The 22,546-nt window shown below is 37.4% G+C and overlaps 1 protein-coding gene across 1 annotated transcript in view; it reads left to right on the top strand.

The window, feature by feature from the left end:
• The first annotated feature begins 11,058 nt into the window (after nucleotides 1-11,058).
• The window catches only part of LOC134534537 (homeobox protein engrailed-1a-like), a 32,030-nt gene continuing 20,542 nt past the window's right edge, over nucleotides 11,059-22,546 (top strand). The window contains exons 1-5 of the mRNA XM_063373020.1: nucleotides 11,059-11,110; nucleotides 12,178-12,280; nucleotides 12,580-12,676; nucleotides 16,726-16,927; nucleotides 20,773-20,898. Coding sequence (XP_063229090.1) covers nucleotides 11,059-11,110; nucleotides 12,178-12,280; nucleotides 12,580-12,676; nucleotides 16,726-16,927; nucleotides 20,773-20,898 — 580 coding nt within the window. The remainder of the gene's footprint in view (nucleotides 11,111-12,177; nucleotides 12,281-12,579; nucleotides 12,677-16,725; nucleotides 16,928-20,772; nucleotides 20,899-22,546) is intronic.

The raw sequence follows: 22,546 nt of genomic DNA, 5'->3' as shown, positions 1-22,546 counted from the left end.
TATTAAAAGAGTGTGTTTAGTTAAAATATTGGTGTGCTTACAAGCATGAAGTTATTGTATAAAATTTTATTTATTTGGTTTTAAATCCACAGAAAAGTTAACTTTTTATATCACTTTTGGCTTTCTTTTGTTTTACCGTGCTTAACATGCACAGCTAATCTCTGGAAAGCTATTCAAACAACTGTTTGCAAATAACTAAATATTGGAGGTACTGGGGCAACACGAAGCATAAATGGTAACACTATTTTGTAGTGATACAGTTATTTTCATTTAAATGAACAAATTAACAAGTAGTTAAGGTACATGAATATTTCTGTTCCATTTACAAAGAAAATTTACGGTGCACAACGGTAAACAGAATTAAACAACGATAAAACTTAACAGACAAAAATTAAAAAAAAAAAAAAAAAACAATGGCTATACAGAGATGCACAGGTGAACCCAGCTATGTTAAGAAACAGTGACGACAGCACAGACAAACACCGTAAGCAATAGTTGAGCGAAAAAACAGATATTTTGAAAACTACAACGATGATAGCGCATACTAACACAGTATATGATTCCTAAGAGAACAGTTGCGACGTTTCGGGAAAGAGATCTTAAGGCACAAATAGACTGATGTTTGACATGACATACAGTTTAATTAGTAATAGCGTTTGTCCGAAACTACATATTGAATTAATTTACCTATTATTTAAAATGTTGTTAGTCAGTGGAAATTTTATTTAATGAACTATACTGAATTTGTTGATATTCACATATATACTGACTTTCTTTAAACAGATTTGTGTTTTGTTTGTTTTATGTGTATATTTGTTTACACCTCTGTTAATCAGGCACAGTTATTAGTGCAGAGAAGCTTATTCAAAAGAGTAACCTGTTTCTGTAACAATAAGTGTCAAGGAAGGGGGGAGGGGGAAGTAAGGTTGCCAGATTTATTTATACAAAGAATTTTATTTTACAAAAATTACAATGTCAGTAGTTTCAAAAGCACTTAAGGGATCTTCAAAAAGCCTAAAAATGTATTTTCAAGCATTATGCTTGTAAAAGAGTTTCCGGAGGAGTAACTGGCTTCCGTCCTCCCCTTCCACAAATACTCTCTACAACCATGGTAAATGTGTAAAAAAAATCACACGTAGTTACACGCACTAGTACAGGATATACTCAAAAGACGTGAATTAAAATTTAGGAGACCGTAATATTTTATAGTTGTAATATTAGATGTCAATAATTTTTTAAGACATGGACTACTATAGTCTGAAACTATGTATTTGTACTGTTATGCAATAATTGTACACTCACGCCTGTAGCATAAGGAATCACTACAAGGCAATATGATGATGAGAAAAGATACACTATCGAAGTTTATGGACCGAGTCGTAAGACACTATATTCGTATTCCAGAGATCATAGGTTAAAATCTCGACTGGTAATTGTCATATCATTTTGACATGAAACGTCTAAAAAATCACAGCGAAACATATGGGTACCAGAAAAAGTCTGACGAAAAGGTGTGTATCGTCTTGCTTTAACATTTTTCTAACTATATAGGCTTCGACCTGAGACGCACTTTAAGTCTTCCTTATCTAGACCTCCCAAATACACTTAGTTTTAATTTAGGTTCGGAAAAAATTTGTGTTCAGTGAAGCTCACGACTCAGATGTGATAGCGCTGTGATTCGTGTGATTGTGTATAGAGAACTGACAACACTAAGCAATTCAGATTGTACGTTCACCAAAAAACATTAATTTTGATATTATGCCTTCGGTATCTCATTTATCATATAACAGGACAATGTTAAACAGAATTTTCATCGTAAGCTACCATTTAGTGTCTATTTTGAATTAAAATTTTTAGTACGTAGTCAATATCTTGTTTTTATTGTTTTTATTTTAAACCATTACACTAAAAGCGACTCGCTAACATAGAAGTTTCACGTTAAACCAACGGCCGTGAGTCTCGATACAGCCCCACCGATTTTTTTAAATATAAAATTGGTAGGATGGTTCCTTACTGGCTAATTCATTTGGCATTGTCGTTCTACTGTGGCGTTGTGTTTTGCCTTCTATTAATCTTTTTATGGACAGGCAATTATTTCAGAACAAGAAGAAAAATGATATCGTAAATAGGTAAACGTACATAAAAATGATTTCTAGGCTTTCATAAATTAATATTCTGAAATGTTTTCACTTAACCAGCTCATTACAGTATTTCTAAATTATTTCTTAGTCATTGAGTCAGTTATAATATATAGGTCTAATTTCACAACTTAAACAGCAAACGTAAATCGTTCTCAAGTAAAGTATAACAAATATTCCGTATTCGCAGTTCACAGGTTGGAAATGCTGTGATTGTTTTTATCTATTCGTAATGGCAATAGTTTTTTTTTCCCTGTACATTTATATGTTAAAATACTCTTCCAATGGTTTTCACAGCACAGGCTAAAAACATATTGCTGGAATCACAATACCCTGTAACATCTCCAACATGACAAAAACACCATCACAGCCATTAAGAAGTAAGGTAGTAGTGAAGTCAGCCTACGAAAAGTGAACCCCAACAGCCCATCAGAAACATAATGTGGGTATTATTAACAATGTAGTAACGTAAAAAATATTTTTTTGGGACATAATTAACGCTTAAGTTAATTTTATTGTTTTTTTGATAGAAATTACATTAAATAAACTCAATTGAATTACCACCTCAGTAGTATAGATGACTATACACCTGATGGTGATAGCTGTCGTGGCATTTTACACGTATGATATAAATTAGATAAACCCGTACACGCTTCGCCGTGGATCAGTATTAAATGAAATTGATAGGAAATTAAAGTGGGTAAGTATTGTAATAAAATTTAATTTAAAAAATTGTTAAAAAAATTAAAATATCATTATAATCATAAATAAGATGTCATTAAATGTATTGATTATCAATAACTTAACAAATCAAATTTTAAAAAATTATGTTTAATAAACTTTATAAAATAATGAACAGATTTTTTAAATTTAATTTAGAATCTTGTAATTACTATTAAATGGAGATGTAATTAATATTTCAGTTATTACTTCATAAGTTTAATTATTTAAAACTATGGTGATAAATTACATGGGGAATATAGTAGAGTATATTATAATTATATACGTTACGGAAAAACCAATTACATAAAAACTCACCAAAACTTCAAGAATATGAAGAATAACTTCTTATTGGTTGAGTTCACTAAGTTGGATTTCACTCACTTTAAATATCAATAAAATCACTTCTGAATTGAGTAAAAATTAACTAAATTATTATCAACTACACATTAACTAACATTCTACTCAGATAAAAAAAATCACCAAAACAAAGAGAATTATAAGAACAATTATAGATTAATAATTAATCTCACTTAATTAAGCTCACTTAAATCAGGTCTACTTGATTTAATTAAATCAATATGATCAGTTTTTTGAAAATATTTATCCTGACAGCTGTCTGGTTTTATTTTTATTTTGACACAACTAAAAAAAGTATTATAATGAATGTCATTTGTATTTAAGATAGCTTCAATTCTATGAACATAATCAAGATATATAATACAAATTACAATAAAATCTTATTTAAATTATTTACAAATAAATAACCTATTTCACTTTAATAACTGAAATTAAAATAAATATATTTACAAATTACAAAATTAACTAATTAAAAAAATACATTTCATGTTAAATAAAATAACCAAATATATGTAAACCAAATAATTGAAAAAAATTTGGCCAATATTTTATAAATAATTGATTTTAAACAATTAATAATAAATGGAGACAAAACATAATGACCTCTATAAATTAAATGAAATACAATTTATTAAATTAATTCTAATTAATTAGGACAATTTATTCTTTTTCTTCTGATTTTAATCTTTCGAACTGGAGATTTGCAATTTCAGAGGTTAAATAATAGTCAAAGAACGTAATAAATCGAAAATCTAGAATTGAAAAGGAGAGAAAATAAATGTCATCATCATCTACGCGCAGTTCAATTGTTGTATTCTCAGCATGAAAAGCTATGAATAAGGAAAATAAATATTAGATAAGATATAACTTTTCATTTATAATGTCGTGACAATAATAAAAATTAATACTTGGTTAGCTAAAATCTTCATTTTTTCAAATACTTAAGACGCTGATTGAAAACAAATGCTGATGAGTTTATTGACAAACAAAGAATTGTAGTTATGTTTTTTTACAACGCTTATTCAATTTCTATAACAAAAGAATATTTCTGTCGACATCAGCAATCTAAATTGAACCCGTAGAGAATTCTACATATTAATCTTATTATTCATTATAGCCCGAACTTTATTTAATATTTTTTTACTTTCATTATAACGCCCCCGCAAACCCCTTCTTTGAATGGAATTTCGTAAAATTCGTTTTCAGTTGAACTCAAGATGACAAAAATAATAATTTCGCCAAATTTAAAATCTGTAGGAGCTATAGATTAAAAATTAATTTTTTAACGCCCCCGCACGGCCCTTTGTGGGTGTAATTTCATAAAAGTCGTTCTTGGTAAATTTTAACATGCCAAAAAGAATAAACTGGCCAAGTTTTATACCTATAAGAGCTAAAGTTTGAAAATGTGGATTTTTTTTAATTAACGCCCCCGCAACCCCCCTTGCGGGTGGAATTTCGTAAAATCCGTTCTTAGCTGACCTCTACTCGGCGAAAGGAATATCCCTACGAAATTTCAAGTCTCTAGGCTTATGGTTCCAAAGATATCGTGATGAGTCAGTACATAGGTGGATCTCTTATATATATATATATATATATATATATATATATATAAAATGCAATATTATGCTTACTTAACCATCGGTTGTCCGGGAATTGTAATTGTCGGCCTAGATTGCATTTAATTTCTACTAGTGACCTGGAGTTAAAACATTAACTATAATCACAAGACTTTGTATGCTGCTTATTTATTCAAATTCTTTTTAAGATAATAGATATAATTAACTCATGTCGTTGGAGTATTAGGACTGTATGGTCGATTTTTAACTTATGGTAGTTTTCCGTCACACCCAGACGGAATTCTTAGATTATGGCAGTCTTCCAGTATGGCAGTCTTCCAGTATGGCAGTCTTCCGTCGCCCCACCTCCCCCATAAAAACAGGAGGAAAAGTACCATATATATATATATATATATATATATATATATATATATATATATATATATATATTACAGATTGCGTCTATAAATATACAGTGCTGCTTCCTATAACCCATTTTTGGTAACATTTGTTTCTATTAGTGCGCGATCTGTTGGGATAATGTATGACTGTAACTACAGAAAGTAACCGTCAGAAGCGCTATCTGTAGCCTTTTAAGTTAACTTAAGAAACAGCTAGGGGGTTAACAGTGTTACCTAGCCACGTATTCTATACACTACTTCGAGAGCAAAGCAGTTGTACTCATTCCATGGAGTGTATAAGGAAATATGGTAGAATCCCGCCTCGTCCTTTGAACTTATGGCAGATTTCCGTTATGGTACTTTTCCGCCTTTTTCGAAGAGGCCAGGCGGAATACTGTAATTATGGTATATTTCCGATATGGCAGTCTTCTGCGCCCCCCCACCCCCCCTGTCCCGCCAGCGCGCCAAAGCGTCGGTGCTCGGTGGAGAGCCACTACCCCCTCCCTTCCCACAAGTGCCTCTCCTCCGCCCCTTCCCCGCGGCTCGCCGAGAGTCGTGACGTCTCATTGGGCGGCGGGCGGGAACATGCGCGCCGGCGCCCGCGCTCCTTATTCGCCATTGTGCCGTAATAAATGGCCGGTTATGGCACTTAGGAGCGCCGGTCGGAAGGAGGGGGGGAGAGGCGGTTTATCCTCTGGCGCCGCGGAGAAGTGTTATATTTAAGTCCATCAGCACCTCGTTCCGTCGCCGCGGGCAAAAACCGGCCATGTCGCACCTCGGTCGGCAATACAGGTGCACCCTTCAGTGCAATACATTGGTTTGTAAACTACCAGCTACCTAACCCGACAGTGTCTTGTTGGACTTCACAACATTAATAACATGTCTGTGATTTGAGGAGAAATATAATTTTTTTTTTCCCAACTACAGAATTCAGTAGATATAAATTATTTCTAAAGATAAGGATATTTCGCGGATTAATTTTGTTGCAAGCTAGAATGCAAATTTTCGTACTCTCCGCACTGCATTCATGATTAGAACGCAGTTATTTGGACACGCCCCTCTGCGACCGTGAGCCAACGACGCCTAGCTAGGAGAGGGGTTCACACTTAGAAATCAGCCAATGGAAAAGCAAACGTTGGCAGAGTAAACATAATGCTTTTGATTTTTAGCCTGATGCCAACAAATTCAAGAAATTTCCTGGTCTCTAATTATTTTTTATCGTTACCTTAAAGAAATGTAATCGTAAACTGTTGGAAATCACAGTAACATTAAGGACTTTTCAATCTTTCAAACTAACGAAAATTCTTCCAAGTTCCATGAAACTGGATCTAGACACTAGGACATTGTTAAGTCTTCCTTAGTTCTGTCTTCCTTTGGAAGCAGGGTGATCCTGCTCGTGAGGGGAATAAGAGGTTCTTTACTGAGAGCTTAACAAGGTTTTGATAAAAAAAAAACATGCTTCAATTTTATTCTAGTGAGTTTATCTTTGAAGCAAGTATAATCAGCATCTGTAAATTTATGAAGATGCTAAAAAAATATATCCCTGGATATTATTTAACCAGAGTACATCGTTAGTTTAAGCTTTCCTCTCGTGGCTAAAAAATCTGTGTTAGTAGTTTTGGTACTCTTAAGTCGATGTTTTGTTCAACGATTTGAGTAAGATCGCTTACATTGGGCCACTTGTATTTAATCATGTATCAAAAATAGAAATAATGGAGAGAACAAAAAACTAAATATACCTACATGTAGTTCTCTGATGAGTTAAGTGCATTCATTATGAACTCATTTCCTCTACCACTCTCACCGAATCTTTTCTTATATGATGACTGAATCAAAAACTTTACAGAAAAAAACCCTTCTGACGATGGTTTTAAAAATTACTTTGTCTCTGGAACATTAAGGCCCACCTGTTTCCGTACGTGAATCGTTTCCGTTTAAGGTAAACTTGTGAATTCCGCCTCAACCGAAAGCTTCTACTCGTAGATATTTATAGACTTGCATTGCGGTGGGAGATATGGTAATTCGGCAGCTTTCTGAACTTCAATGACATCGAAAGGAAATGTTTATCGCTTACCAGTGATAAAAGATAGGCTTAGCCCAGGCTGAATATTATCCAAACCATCGCTTTTAAGTGTTTAAAATCATTCACGAAATCACCATCTTGGAAGATATTACATTAAACTGACTGAGTTTAAATATCAGATAATATGTTGGTATTTTTTGATAAGGACTCAAAATATTTCACGGACTTGATTTTCCTCGGATGATATTTGAATCATTTGTTAGATACTTGATTGCTAACACACAGACAGAAAGTGGTTAAAAGAGACTAATAGCTACACTGTAATTGTTTTTCGTAAATGGTACAGAAATATTTATGTAAAATTACAGATATTTGTAAATATTCAAATTTGTATGAAAATAAACTATATCACTACAAAATACATAGTGTTCGCAATAATATTGGGTTCGGATTCTTACCCGGGAAATATTTTGTGTTGTCCCAGTACCTACCTCCGTAAGTTGAAGCTATTTGAAATAAAGTCAATTTGTTGAATTTTAAATTTTATTTTCCGTGGTTTAAAATAAAATTATACTTGAATAAAACATCAATTAAAATATTAAATTAATAGCCAGTTGTCGTAATAAACACTCAGTATTATCTCGAAAAACGTATTTCATATATGCAAAAATAACCATATCCATGTGTTGTGTTCAAATATCTTTCAAGACAGAGAAAAAATTTTAATTTTGGCGTAGGACGTGTTACAATAAAGGGCTTAAGTCATATAATAAAGTGTCTGTAGTTACCCATCCATTTTTCATGCATTTAAACTTACACCCGGCAATAAGAAACACGAATCAGTTGATTTTTAAATCATTTTAAAAAGTAACAGCAATACTCATGCAACAAATTCCACCCATTTAGTAATGCTTTTTATTTCTTATTCTTTTTGACACTAAGATAGCTTTTATGTGATTTATTAGTTGTTTATACATAATTTTCAGTGATACTGAATATTGTAGTACCACAAAATGTTCACACTGCTAAATTTTTTCACCTTCAATTTACGAATAACGCTTGTTACAAATTATCCAGGGATCTTGGAATATTTACGGCTATCCTCGTAAATTCTTTGAACATGATTTCAAAAGAATATTCTTGTTATATTAACAAAACATTAAAAAAAACGATTAAGTCGACAATGAGAACATTCTTCTTTGTTTAGAACGAATCATACAACCCGTAAGTCGAAAAACGGCGTAGTTTCTACGAAGATTAAGTTATTTGGAATTACGAATAACTCTTTGTTTGAGTTAAATTCTTCGTTGAAAAGTCCATAAATTTACTGTGATTTCTAACAGTGCACTGGTTCCCTAGAAAATGCTCTCACTATCGCCAATGATGTATCTTCAATCTGAAGCATAGATGTAAGCTATCTATGTGTGAAGCGAGAAAGTTATAGTACCGTTTCACCAGCATTAATTTAGCTTGCTTGTAAAAGACCAATGTTACAACATTAAAAAAAAAAAAACACTACTGGTATAAATCAAAACAATGTACAATAGCTCAAATGTTAAAATTTTTAATACGAAACACTTTTATAAAAATCCAGTGTGACCTGTACTAAATTATTCAAAAAGAAGTAAACATTTAACATATTTGGTATAACTCACCGTTTAAGCAGTGCCAAATTTTTAAAATCCAGTGTTTAATAAGCTAAAAACAGATTGCTTAGTAAACAAAGAGACGTATTCTGCTGCAAGAAACACACTAGTATTGCGTCGCTTGCTCGGTGCACATTTGCTTCCCTGATTGGCTTCTATACTTGGCCTACAAATTAAACGCACACCACTGTACTTACGCCCGTGTAAAAGCTGTGGTCCGATGTAAGCAGTCTTAGCCTACGTCGAATCACTTCAGATACCTACATCTCAGCGAGTGGGGAAATAAACAGTTTGATTTTAAAATCGTTTCCGAACTCAACTTTTGCACGTTGCATCCAAACTTCCAGAAACTATCAAAGAAAAAAAATGTGAGCGAGCCTTTCAGTACTCGCCAGTGATGTGTTAACATCTAATCTCGGTAACGATCAAATCATGTGTTCTCGTGTTGCAAATAAACTTAACAATACGAACATCGGACACAAAATTGTATGTAGAATTCTTTAAAATAATGCCCGAGCGTGATAAATATACGCAAATTGTGTTTTCAACTACATTTCTGAACGCGAATCACTCATAGTTTCCGCGCCCACTGCTAGAATTCGCTGCTGGAGTAACTACTTCTACTCTTGAATCATTTGATTAGCAGACCTAAATATACGATGTAATGAAACGGCTCCGATGAATGCGAAAAAAAGACTTCAAAAAATACTAAACCCCGGCTTTGGGTCTGATTGATTAAAATACTGACTATATTGTTAAAATTCATTAGACAGTTAATACTATTAAGTATCCGTGGTTGCACATTTCCGTTCCATGCGACTTCCGTCGTAGTCACGAAATTACTCCCACCAAATGCCGTATACCGAGAGCTGAGACGTAACCCATCGAAAAACTTTCTTAAGCAACTTGTATTGTTTCTCTCCGATAATCTACGTGGCACAGCGCCTTTTCAGAATGTGCCAGCCCACGTGGGTCTCAGCGGCCTGGCGTGGCTCAGGTGCAAGAGCACCGAGTCGACGGCCACGTGGTTCGGCGCCCGCTGCCAGCGCCGCAGCCAGACTGTGAAGGAGGGGGCCAGATGACCATTACCTCAGTTTTTAGGAGCAAGTTTTTTTTACACGCTTTATATTAGCTTCACCTGTTTGTTTGTTTGTTTGTTTGTAACCGACTCCTTTGGGTGTGATTTTGACCCACTTTAAACGGCCAGATTTCATTCAAACTTTGTAGATTTATCGAGGACCGATGACAGTACACTAATTTGATAAGATTATTCCATTATTTATAACTGAATTTTAAAAGAAACCTGATTGTCGCACTAAAATATCTCCCCGAATAGTAGTAGACTTTTGAACTCCAAGGCGTGCTCGTAGAAATTTAAGAAAAATTTTTGCTTGAGAAAAGAATATTGAATATTTGATACTGTGGCTTTTATTTAATTGTTTAAATACTTTACAATGGCATCACGTGTGTAAACCGTCGTTAAGTATAGACTACTTGAAAAAACTATTCCTGCCGCTTCTGCGTATGAGGCATGTCGGGCTGCAATGGGGAGGAAATACATTATTGTAGCCCGCTGAGGATTACAACAATCCTTCCACAATTATATATCTGCAATCTTATGTATGTAAGTGACTGTAATTGTATTATATCTTCGAATGTTTTTTTTTTAAATCTGGGTAGGGAGGGGTCGGGTCCGCTCGGACCTCCGCCTGGCTACGTCACTGCCACTAGTCATAGAGATATAAAATCAATTGCAGGTTTGCACTGTATGTCACAAAGAAACCTCAGTAACTGACAGAAAAAAAGATGAATTCAATAGCGCACATAAATAGAGCCAAAAAGGTTAGACTGCATAGACGGCACAGATAATTCAGTGGAAGTACAGTACCTATTTTTGGCTGGTTTTCTGTGTGTGCTTTTTGTCAGTAAGCCCCGTTTTACAACGGCACAGAAACGGAGACATATATCCCGTGACATTTTACTATCGCGTCTGCTGCTCCCACAAGGCACGGAAAAGTAACAAATGTCAACCAATGAGATTGCATTTCAAGGTTACGAAACATCACTTTAATTATATGATATATTATGCTTCGTGATCAGAGCACAGGCAGAATTAACGTATGTAATAAAAATAGACGACAAAGATGTAATAGAACACTAGATGTTTTTGTACTTCTTGAAACAATTGTTAACGTATTTAGAACATAAACAAACATGGCTACCACCGCAGCCAAGCACTCGTCTTCTATTTGTCACACGGAGCAACGTAAACGGGAGAGATCAGCATGCGTGCTATTGTAGAAAATATATTCCGTTAGATACGTCTCCGTTTACGTGATCCTTCTCCGTTTACGTGTCATTGTAAAAAGGGTGTTATTGAGGTTTCTATACTATATATAGTGTAAACCACCAAATGCATATTTCCAAGAATATATTAATTTGATTAGTTAATCTTGCCCATTTCAAGAATTATTCAAAGAACTTAAAACATGGTAGAGGTCCTATCGCCTTAAACCTCTGCGTATAACCGTGCGAAGCAAAGCCATGGTAAACAAACAAGTAATAATGTTGTGAAAGCCAAAATGTGGTGTTTTAATTTTATGATTATTTCTGTGTAGATGTTTTTTGATGTGTAAACATCTTAGCTCTCGGTATACGGCATTTGGTAGAAGTACTTTCGTGAATGGAATGTAAGTCGCATGGAACGGAAATGTGTAACCACAGTGCTGCCATCTGTGGCGGATGGTGCGAACCAAATTTCAAAATCAAAACCACAACTTTGTAGTATTAACTGTGTAATGAATTTTAAGAAGATGGGAAGTATTTTAATAAAATTCCTTATCGAAAATTAGGTCAAAAACCAGTGTTCAACATTTTTTCAAGCCTTTTTCACGTTTCATTTTATAATTTAACCTTTCGCTCTGAAAATGGAATGATTCGATTGTTGACGTAGCTGCTCCGTCAGCGAATTCTAGCGGCGGGTGCGGTAACTACGCGTGACTTGCGTGAATAAATGTAGTTTAAAACCCATTTTTGATATATTTATCACACTTGGTATTATTTTAAAGAATTCTACGTTATATTTCGTGTCCGAATTACGTACTATAAGTGTATTTGCACCATGAGAAGGGAGATTAGAGACATTATTTTTTAACAATTAATGAGTTTCCGAAGTTCTAAAGCAGTTAATAAAGCTAAAAAAATTGACTTCAAGGAAACCTGATAATTTTCAATCGCGATTTTCTCAAAACTATGATTTTTGACTTAACCCATTTTACGCAACAAGCACAGATATGTTTACACATGACTGGCGAGTACCGCCTTGTGTCGCAGAAGAGCGAAGGAACCTCGTCTTGGGAGACAGTGTTCCCGCGGCGGTCGCGGGCTCTTGGGCGGTTCTGCCGCCGACGGCCGCCCTGAAGAGATCCGAAGCGCCGTAAGAGGCTGCGCGCGTGTGTGTGGCGGGGAGGGAAGGGATCGCGGGAGAGTAGGGGAACCGAACAGGTGTGAAGATGGATGTTGGAGGCGGCCGCGTCACGCGAAATACCGATCTGGAGGATGGGCGGTAAAGCGGAGGTTCAGGAGGAGGAAGAGAAGAGAGCTCCGTGGGATGGGGGGCGAGGTGTTAAAAGTGACGAGGCTCGTGGTCGCTAACCCCCCCCCCCCCCCCCCACGGGGCTACGTGCGGCGGGGTGGACAGTTCGTCGACGGCCACCTGGGAGCCGCGTGGTGCAGGCAGCTCGCGTGCAGCACCCGGGTGTCGGCACGAGGTCTTCTGCGTCGCTCGCCCCCAACTGGCCGGCCCAAGTCTTCAGCGGCTCAACGAACACGCGTACGTTACAATTTGTTATAACCCATCTTAAACTAAGTGTAATTGTTGAAGAGATACCACTTAGGGGACCATTAAATGCGTTTCAGGCTACACTCTATTACGCCTAGTCATGCCGAGGATTACTGTAGAGCCGGGGGAAAAAAAATTCGCGGTTTAGTTTAGGCTGCTTTTGCTATTGGCTCACTGTTAATCTGGACGACTCTGGGCCAATAAGAAATCCTCAACCAAAACATTATCGAATCACTGACAAACCAGTGGCGCTATTTGCCCGAATGTACAGAGGACTGCGTGTAGTATATCCTAAAGGTAATCTAAACCACGAATATTTCCAGTCCCCAGGGATTAGTCATGCGGGGCGGGGGGGGGGGGGGGGTTGGGGGAGGGACTGGCCAGCCATGGCATCAACTATAGCCATGACTAACTCCGCTATCATAGACCTAGACTAAAACTAGTTAAGTTGTGCTCAGACTAAACCTACTTTGACACAGCGATAACCCTGGGCACAGACGTGCGGGATGCAGTAAGACATGCATCATTTGGAAAATACAAAACAAAAGACTGTGCAGAAGAAAAGCTGTTCAAGCCAGAAAGTTTCTACAACGCAGGGCCTTAATCTTTTGGGCGCAAAATCAGTTTACTTTTGCTTTCCTATATATATATATATATATATATATATATATATATATATATATATATATATATATATATGTGTGTGTGTGTGTGTGTGTGTATTTTATTTTTATTAAGAAAATACATCTTAGCCTATAATCTGGAGCAGTGCGTAGTTTTATGTATTGGCCTCCAACCATTTTTGAATTTAAAAAAAATCTAATACTAACAAGGCTCAATTGTTTTTTTATTATTAAAAAAATCGAAATAAACGCTTTGAAAATAATTGTCCGATAATGAGAATACATCAATTTAAATTACACTTAATCTACACCAATTGTTTTTATTGTTATTTAGGCAAATTATTTTCTTGTGAACGCCTTATTGACATAGCTACCTATTGCTTCATGAAAATTAAAATAAGATAAATTGCAGAGCTTTTAATTATGGTATCTGAAAATTTTCTACAGCTTCAAGTGAATAAATAACACAAGCTCACACACAAAAATCTAGGGCCCCGGTGGTGATAATTTTCACTTGCAACGGAAGTCTGCGCAATGAGTTGAGTGTAGACTTTTACGCTGTTAAAAAATTTCACCCTAATTTTACGAAGAACGCTGGTTATAAATTATCCAGGGATATGTGTTAATTTACGATTATCTTCGTAATTTAACGAGTAATGATTTCACTCACTTTAATCACGAACCCACCAGAGTAATCTTGGCACAACACAAAAACATTTTAAAACTTGTAAAGTAAACTTCTTCCTAACACCTGTCTGTTTTCCCTGTCTACGGCGGAGCAAGGAACTAGGAAGTCGGAATACGGCGTAGATGTTAAAAAGATTCAGTTATCTAAAGTTATGGAGAACTCATAATTTATTTCAGGTAAATGCTTCGTTAAAAAGTCCGTAAATTTACTTTATTTTCTAACAGTGCAGCAGAGTTACCGAAACTTTAATTGAAGGCGCATCTTGGATATATTTTTTGTAACTATCCGTAAATGCTACCTGCCGTTATAGTATAGCACACATATTACACTGTTCAAAAATTTTCACCTTCAATTTACGAAAAACGCTGGTTACAAATTACACGGAGATCTTCGTAAATTTACCTTCATCTACGTGAATTTACGGACTCTTGATATCTCTTACTTTGGACATGAATCCAAAAGAATATTTTTGGTGTACTAAATATATATTCAAACACTTGTTAAATCTACAACAATAACGCTCTTATTTGGTCTGTGTGTGTTTATCTTTGTTTATAACGAAACATAAAGCTAGGAAGTCAAAATACTGCGTATTTTCTACGAAGATTCAGTTATTTAAAATAACTATCTCTAAGTTTACTTGAGTTAAATTCTTCGTTGAAAAGTCCGTAAGTTGACTGTAATTTATAATAGATAATAGATTTATAATAGATTCCTTGCAGTAAGCACATAGTCACTGTCACCACGTCATGTTGTCGTCTTCGGTTTGGCAAGATTCAACACGTGAAACTAGTGAGAAAAAAAATTATGTATTAAAAGCATTAAAATTTTAGGGTTTCATACATTTCAAAACAAATTACTTGATATCTTAAATTTATGTTTTTAATGTTAGATTTAGCTTCGAGGTGTTATAAATACTGGCTTGCTGTTCCCTTCACAGAAAAAAAATTCTATATTTTGCAAAATATTTCTTTTTAATACCACGAGAAAGATATTGTACATTTTTACTATGGTTGTTTTTGCATACCTATATGAAACACATTTTTCGAGATAATCCTGAGAATTTCTTACGTAAGTTGGTGTAAAATTTTACATTTTAATTGATGTTTCATTCAAGCATAATCTTTTTTACCAGGAAAAAAATAATCGAATACTCAACAATTTGCCTTTATTTTGCTTCATCATGCTTATTATGTGCGCAGTTAATACTGGAAAACTAATCACGGAACTATTTACAACTTTAACTATTGGCGGTAATGGGACAACACAAAGCATAAATGCCCGGTTAAGATTCCTAACCTGGTATTACTGCGAACAACTATTTGTTAGTGATACAGTTATTTTCATGTCAATGTAAAATTTTATAAATATCTGTAATTTTCCATTCACATAAAAAAGTGTACAGTATAGAGTGTCCACCCCCTGCTGTGAAGTGAGTTTTATTTAATAGAATTTTTTAGGACATACGCCATCGCTGTGTGATTTGCGTCCAGGAACGTAGTTTCAAACACTATTTTCTTATATTTTTCATCTTCTGCATTATTTTTAATAAATTTAAGTTGAATTCTGTGCCCGAATTCCGTATTATAGGCCTAATTGTATTTGCTACATGAGACCACAGGTTACCGAGGTCAAATGTTACACATCACTGGCGAGTACTGAACGACTCGCTCACTTGTTTGCGGAGGGGGAAAAAAACAGCATTTGCAAAATAATGCGATATTTTGCTGTTATCTCGCGTTTTATTGTGATTCCGCGGCACTGCACGCGGGAACGGACCTCTGTGGTCGAATGGTCGGATCCCTCGCCTCCCTCCAAGGTGATTAGGGTGCGATTACCGGCTTGAGGGGTCAAAACTGCAATGGCGTATCCAAAAAAAAAAATAAATAAATAAAGAGCGCGTGTAACTCGGTATAAGTGATAGAAATGAAACTTCGGCAAATCCAATCTCGACTCGTAAGTATATCGTAAGGGGTAAAAAGTCAGAGAGAGAGAGAGAGAGAGAGAGAGAGAGAGAGAGAGAGAGAGAGAGAAGAAAATAAACATAAATATAAAAAAATACTAACTTCAAAATAAGCTCAAACCCCGTTGTTTTGCCCTCTGCCCAAGTCGGGGTGGCGTCAGGCGCAGGCGGGTCCCTACCGCCGCCACCCGCCTATCCCTGCAGCATGGCGGGGTTCAACCCAATCAGCAAGCCGCCACGTGGAGCCCGCGGCCTAACAAGTTCTCTGCACCGTCCGCAACCTATTCTCTGTCCTTTTAGCCATACCCCTCCCAAATACACTTAGTAATTAGTTAGGTTAGGAAAAAAAAAATAACAAGTTACTCTGTCCAACTCTTCTTCCGGAACCATCCTTCTGTTTCCCGTAATCAACCTGCTTGCCAATAATGCATGAACTTTTGCATCCCGCATGTAAGTGCCCAGGGTTTTTTTCCCTGTGTCTATGCAGGTTTTACCTGGGCCCAACTTATCTAGTTTTAATTTAGAATACTCAGTGAGGGGAGTTAGTCATGGCTAGCACATGATGCATGCTCCCTCTCCTGCATGGTTCATAACCTGCATGCTTAGAGCGTATAGGCTTCGGCCTGAGACGCACTTAGAGTCTCTCCCTAACCCAGACCCCTCCAAAACACACTTAGTAATTAGTTAGGTTAGGAAAAAAAATGTAACTGAACGAATCACTGGAAGAGAGCGCCGGGGGTGAGTGTGGAGCGCGTGGTCCCGGCAGGGCATGGGCGACGCGCGCCGCGCGGACTGCGGCAGCGACGACGAGGAGGACGAGGAGCCGCGCGGGTCCACCGCCTTCTCCATAGACAGCATCCTGGGCGCCAGGCCGCGCTCGCCCGACGGCTGCTTCGTGCGGCCCACCCCCGTGCCGGCCGCCGCCCTCTACCCCGCCGCCGCCGCCGCCGCCGCCTCGCAGACCGCAGGTACGTCGTGGCGGGTCTTCCACTGCACGTGCCTCATGGGGCCCCGGAAACGTCGCAACTGTTTCGGACTAGGGAGTCCAAGTACGTCAGTCTGTTGTGTATCAGTCGTTCGGCTCGTCTGTTCACGGGCATGGATCCCGGAGGGGGAAGAGGCAGGGAGTTCGTTACACCCCTCCCCTCCCCTCCTCAAGGAATCAAGAAGCCCCGCACTGAGGTGTCCCGCTTGCGCTTGAAAACGTCAAAAATAGATTGTTTCACGGGGAAACTTTCTTGTATCTTATAAAGGTTTTCTGTTTATTGAACGTGTATAGGCAAAAAAATATGGGTAGTGTACGACACGCCAACACTCCGTTCAGAGATTACTTGTGTCAGTTAACGCTAAGCGCACAAATCTGCCCTTCCCCCCCCCCCCTCCCCAACAGAGGAATTTCCGCGGGCCTCCCTTGCCAATCCTACAGATTTGCGCCCCTCCATCTGTTTGTCACCGAGTTGTCCAAGGTTGTTATTTATTTCCTGTTCCTGTTACGACTGTCTCGTCGTCAGCCCATCGTGTTTGTGTGTGCCGTGATATATATATTTTTTCCTGACTAATTCCTTCCAGGGTATTATCTGTGCTGTCTATTAATTTAATAATTTACATCAGCTGATTTTGGCTTGTTTTCCTCTGTGTTTGTGAATTCATCTTTTTTGTCCGTTTTTTGAGGTTTCTCTATGAAATAGAGTGAAAACTAGTAATAGCGAGTGTCCATAATTTTTTTTTATTAAAACACTCCCTGATGCTGGAATCACAATATTGTGACGGGTGCATCGTGGATAAATTCATTTCCTAGCCAATCACTGAAGACCGGGAAAATTCGCATATCAGTAACCCATAGGATATAGGGGAAAGTCTCCTATATTGGACCAGTTTCCATAATGTTGTAATTTTGTTGAATCAGACATATGTTTTCAAGAAAATAATACTTGGTTATTATTTAGTATACATTTCTACAACATGATATAAAGATAGAGTTAAAAAACATTTATACATTTTGTGGGAAAAAGTATTTTTCCAAGACCCTGCAATTGGTTCAATTAAGGCAACCGGTTTCTTAAATTGGACCACTGGTATCTCTAATTGGACCACACATACAATCATATTATTTATGTCTGTAAGAGATATTAAATTGAACTAAATTGTTTTCAATTCTGAAAATGTTCACAAAATACTTTTTCAAGTGATACTCTTCATGTTAGATAGATATTAAAATACTCAAATTGTTTATTTTCACGTTATCTTCAAAACACCCTTAAAGTTATTTCTCAATTTCTGTTAAAGACACTAGAATGTATTAAATTATATTATGTCCTTACACTGACCACAAAAATACTTCTTCACTTCTTTCTTGGCACCAGCACATTTTGAATGTACCTATGATTTACATATCATACACTGGATCATGTCTTCAATGCTTACCTCTTCATAAAAATTGCAGAACCATGTACTTTCACCCTGGCTTTTTCTTTTCTGTTTTACTTCCTGTAACTGGGTAGAAGAGCGCAACCTTTTTGATGGGCGCACTCGCTTCTCATTGGTACTGATGAGGCTGTTTTTGTACGGGCTTGCTGTTAGCTCACCTGCTATTCCTGCACTTCTCGCCCTCCCCTTCTTTCATTCAACCACTGGGTCAGGCGATATGTCACTCAGCGTAACTTTTAAAACAGCTGTTCTCTCTGGGGTCAGGTGCTTGTCACTAAGTGCAGCCGTATTTTCTACTGGAGCAATGATAGGCCTATCTGTAGACGAAGTAGAGGGAACTGAATCTGGTCCATTGCTTTGGTTTAAAATACCTGATGCCGTAAAATGTTGGTCACTAAATACTGTGCGGTCTACTGGCCATACTCCTGATTTTCTGAAACCATTTGAAGCTGTTGAAATAACCGCAGCTCGTTCGTACGCTTCTCCCAACAGCCCAGCAAAATGGGGCATGGTGACAGTGAGCCCAGGATGGGTTCTCAACCATTTCTGCACAGCTTGATCATAGTAGGTTTGTAGGGACTTGAAGAAGGCTACGTCAAGTGGTTGTAGTCGATGTGTAGTATGAGCAGGAAGCTGTAAAAGTATAACACCATTGCTTCGAGCGAGTAGTAAGGCTTCTAAATTCTTGCTATGAAAGGAACTCATTTAGACTAATAAGTATATATTTTCCCAGAGTAATTAAAAAAACTGTTCTATGAATGTCAGCAAGGTTGTTTCAAAATAAGAATGATTTTGTTTTAAAAGTTTCTTTAATTGAACCGGTCCAAATTAGGAAACTTGAAGCAGTCCAAATTAGGAAACTCGGCCATTTTTACAAGTTTTATCACTGAATTAAATGAATGCATAATATTTTTATATACTAGGCATCGAATTGAATTGAAAATATGTGACCATTACGAATATGTATAAAAATCATATTAATTTCTTACCTTAGTTGGTAGTTTTCTCTTAGGAACACTCATAAAATTTTACTTTCGTTGCACAGAAAACACGTTTAACGTCACACACTAGAACCCGCGTCCATTTCAGCGCTCACAAAGGAACGAAGGGCTCGCTTGGGAAAGTAGTTGATGTTGACGCCGGTAGATGCCACCTCATTCCACAAACGTGCTAGATAGACCTGTGGTCTAATTTAGGCGCCGGTCCAATTTACGCGACTTTCCCCTACCCCATGATGTTCTACGCACTCGGCAAATTACATCTGCTCATTGGCTACTTACTGACTCGTGACACCTGTTAACTGGGATGCTCGTGATTCGATACTTCTTTTGTGGAAGGTTTTTCACTGGCCCAGAGTTCTTCAGATAAACTATGGCCCAATCACTGAATCACGAAAAATGTAACTATAGCGTCCCCAGAGGCTTATGGCATGCTTTGAAACTATGTATTTCTTATTTTTATCCTTCGTCGTTATCTAATCGTTTAGCCTAGTTGCATTCAATTCTACCAGAGATTACACGAAAAAAAAAATACATTTTTTTTTTAAATTATATTTATCTCACCGGCTACGGTGTGGGGGCTCTTGGTTCGAATCCCGGGCAAGACATGGATGTAATTTGTGTTGTCCAAATCGTCTACTTGACGCTTACCCATACACCAACAACTATAACAACAATTTCAAAACGACTCGGGGTTACATAATAAATACAACACGTTGGGGGAGGGGGGGATGGCTCACTGGTGACTGTCAAACTTACCAGTGTGCCACCCATCTTTTTTTTTTTTTAAAGTGGCGCAAGCCAGCCTCCGTAGCGTAGTCGGCAATGCAACACTTTTTGGGCGCGGGAGCTATGAGTTCGGATCCCGGCTAATAAATGAATGTCATTTGTGTTGTCCTAATGGTCTCCTGCATGCTTACCAATACACCAACAACCACAATTACACAGTTACTCGGGGTACTACTATAAATTATACAACTTGAGAAGGGTTGGCTGGCTCACTGGCGACTGTCAAACTTGCCAGCAAGACTATCTCATTGGAAGAAAAAAAAAAAAAAATGGTCAAGGTCTCTATATTTCAACCCACCCCCCCCCCCCCCCCGGCTTGAATCCAACACATTGTCACGATTTTTTTTTTACCAATAATTTTTGACATATTTTTAAAATATGGCAGTCGAGACGGAAGACGAAGCAAATTCAAGATGGCCGCCGACACTCGCCAGAGAAACAACATCGAAATACAAGAGTTATCATTTGTAATCTGGCACAAAAAGCTCTGCCTGTATAGTGTTGAAGTGACGTCGTTGGCAACTTGAGTTTCCAAAGGATTTCCGTTCGTAAGTACGGAAAAGAAAGTGTTATTTGACGAGCGTCGCTGTTGCCCGCAGGCGCGATGCTGAACCTGCTGACGGCGCCGCCCCCGCCTGCCTACGGCCCCGCCTCCGCGCTGCTGTACGGCGGCTGGCTCGCCGCCGCCTCCGGCAAGCACCACACGCAGCTCTTCGGCCTGCAAGGTAGCCTCCCTCCCGGCTGCACGCGCCGCGGCCCTTTCTTGCCACGTTGTCTGTCCGTCTGTTTAACTGTCCGGCCCAATTTCTAGACTAACTTCCATAGCCCAGAGCGCAGCTCACAACTGCATGAGCTAGAGACCCGTAAAATTCGCGGTTTCATTTCGTGTTATGCTACAATTCAAATAATTATACCTTAGTGCTGCTTCTGCCATTGGTTCACTGTTAATCTGGAGGGCCGAGGGCCAATTAGAGACCCTCACTCATAGAAGTGTTGAATCACAGGCCACCCAGTCGAGACGACTCACAAGTCAGGAGCCAATGAACAGTTGGCGTTTGCCCGAGTGTGTAGAGGATATTGGAATATATCCTGGAGGTCATTGAACCCGCTAATTTGTCGGGTCTCTATGCATGACAAACAAACAGACAGACAATATATATACAATATACTAGCTAAACCCGGCCACGCTTCGCTGTGGCTCAGTCTAATATACGAAATTAATAGGAAAGTAAATCAAAGTATTCTAGAGAACATAGATTCACAGAGGAAAAACATCAGTTTATACCCTTATTTTCTTTGCTGTGGAGTGAACAAAAATGAAAAAAAAAAAATTAACATAAAATAGTTTTTTTAAATTTATTTTTTATTTTAAAGCTTGTTTGTTCGTTTTCTGCACAAACATAAATATCTTATGGTTCACCGACTCTTGAGCATGCGACGTTTAATTAATTGCCCGCGAGAGAAGCGTTCGTTTTTTTAAATTCAAACCGCACACTTGCAAAGATTGCCCTTGCGCTTTGTTGAAGGTCATAGCGAACGCAAGGCGTATTGGAAATTGAAGCCGTTTGAACTCGAACGCTGTGTCGGTCGTAATGAGTGGTATTCGTGAAAGTAGTACGTCTTCAACTTTATGAAGTCCAATCATAATTATTGTTGCTTCAGTTAGGTTCTTCATCTTTTTTAGGTAAATTTAAAATAAATTCTACCTATTGTACCTGTTACCATGGTGCGACTTTAGGAAAATTTTACATAGTTTTCGTTTCATGGTCCATAGACCCCAAAACCATCATCAACTCAAAAGTGTGTGTATATATACATATATATAATACACACACATATATATGTGTGTGTTTATCATAATTTTGAAACTCTGGGTCGAGTTTGTTAATGAACAATATCCGACAAAAGGGTTAGAAATGGGGAAGGTTTATTGAAAACAGAAAAATCACTGAAACTTCCATAATATGAAAAATATCACATCCGTTTGAACGTATTATCACTTTTAGGAGTCATACCAAAATCTTTTGTCTGATTTAGTTTTTTATACGACCAAACAAAATGCAAAGGGAAAAAAACCACAAGGGTTGGAAGAAAAAAAATCATAACTCCTTTCGTAGGTACAACATCGAATTCGTACAAATTATTTATTAATATTATAATTTTCATGTAAAACTTGTGTCTGAAACAATTTTTTATTGGACGAACCACTGCTGCAAGGGGTTGAAAAAGTTATGGGGTAGAATTGAAAAAAAATATATATATAAATATACCTACTATGTACACTGTTAAATCCGTTCGGTTTTATTGTAAAATCTTTAATTATCATCTACAACTTTCGTCGGAAATAATTTTTAATACGACCAACCATTACTG

This window comes from Bacillus rossius, chromosome 7, assembly GCF_032445375.1.
Source record: "Bacillus rossius redtenbacheri isolate Brsri chromosome 7, Brsri_v3, whole genome shotgun sequence".
Taxonomy (NCBI): Eukaryota; Metazoa; Arthropoda; class Insecta; order Phasmatodea; family Bacillidae; genus Bacillus; species Bacillus rossius.
Note: the sequence above shows the minus strand (reverse complement) of the source record. Positions and strands in the feature narration are given on the sequence as shown.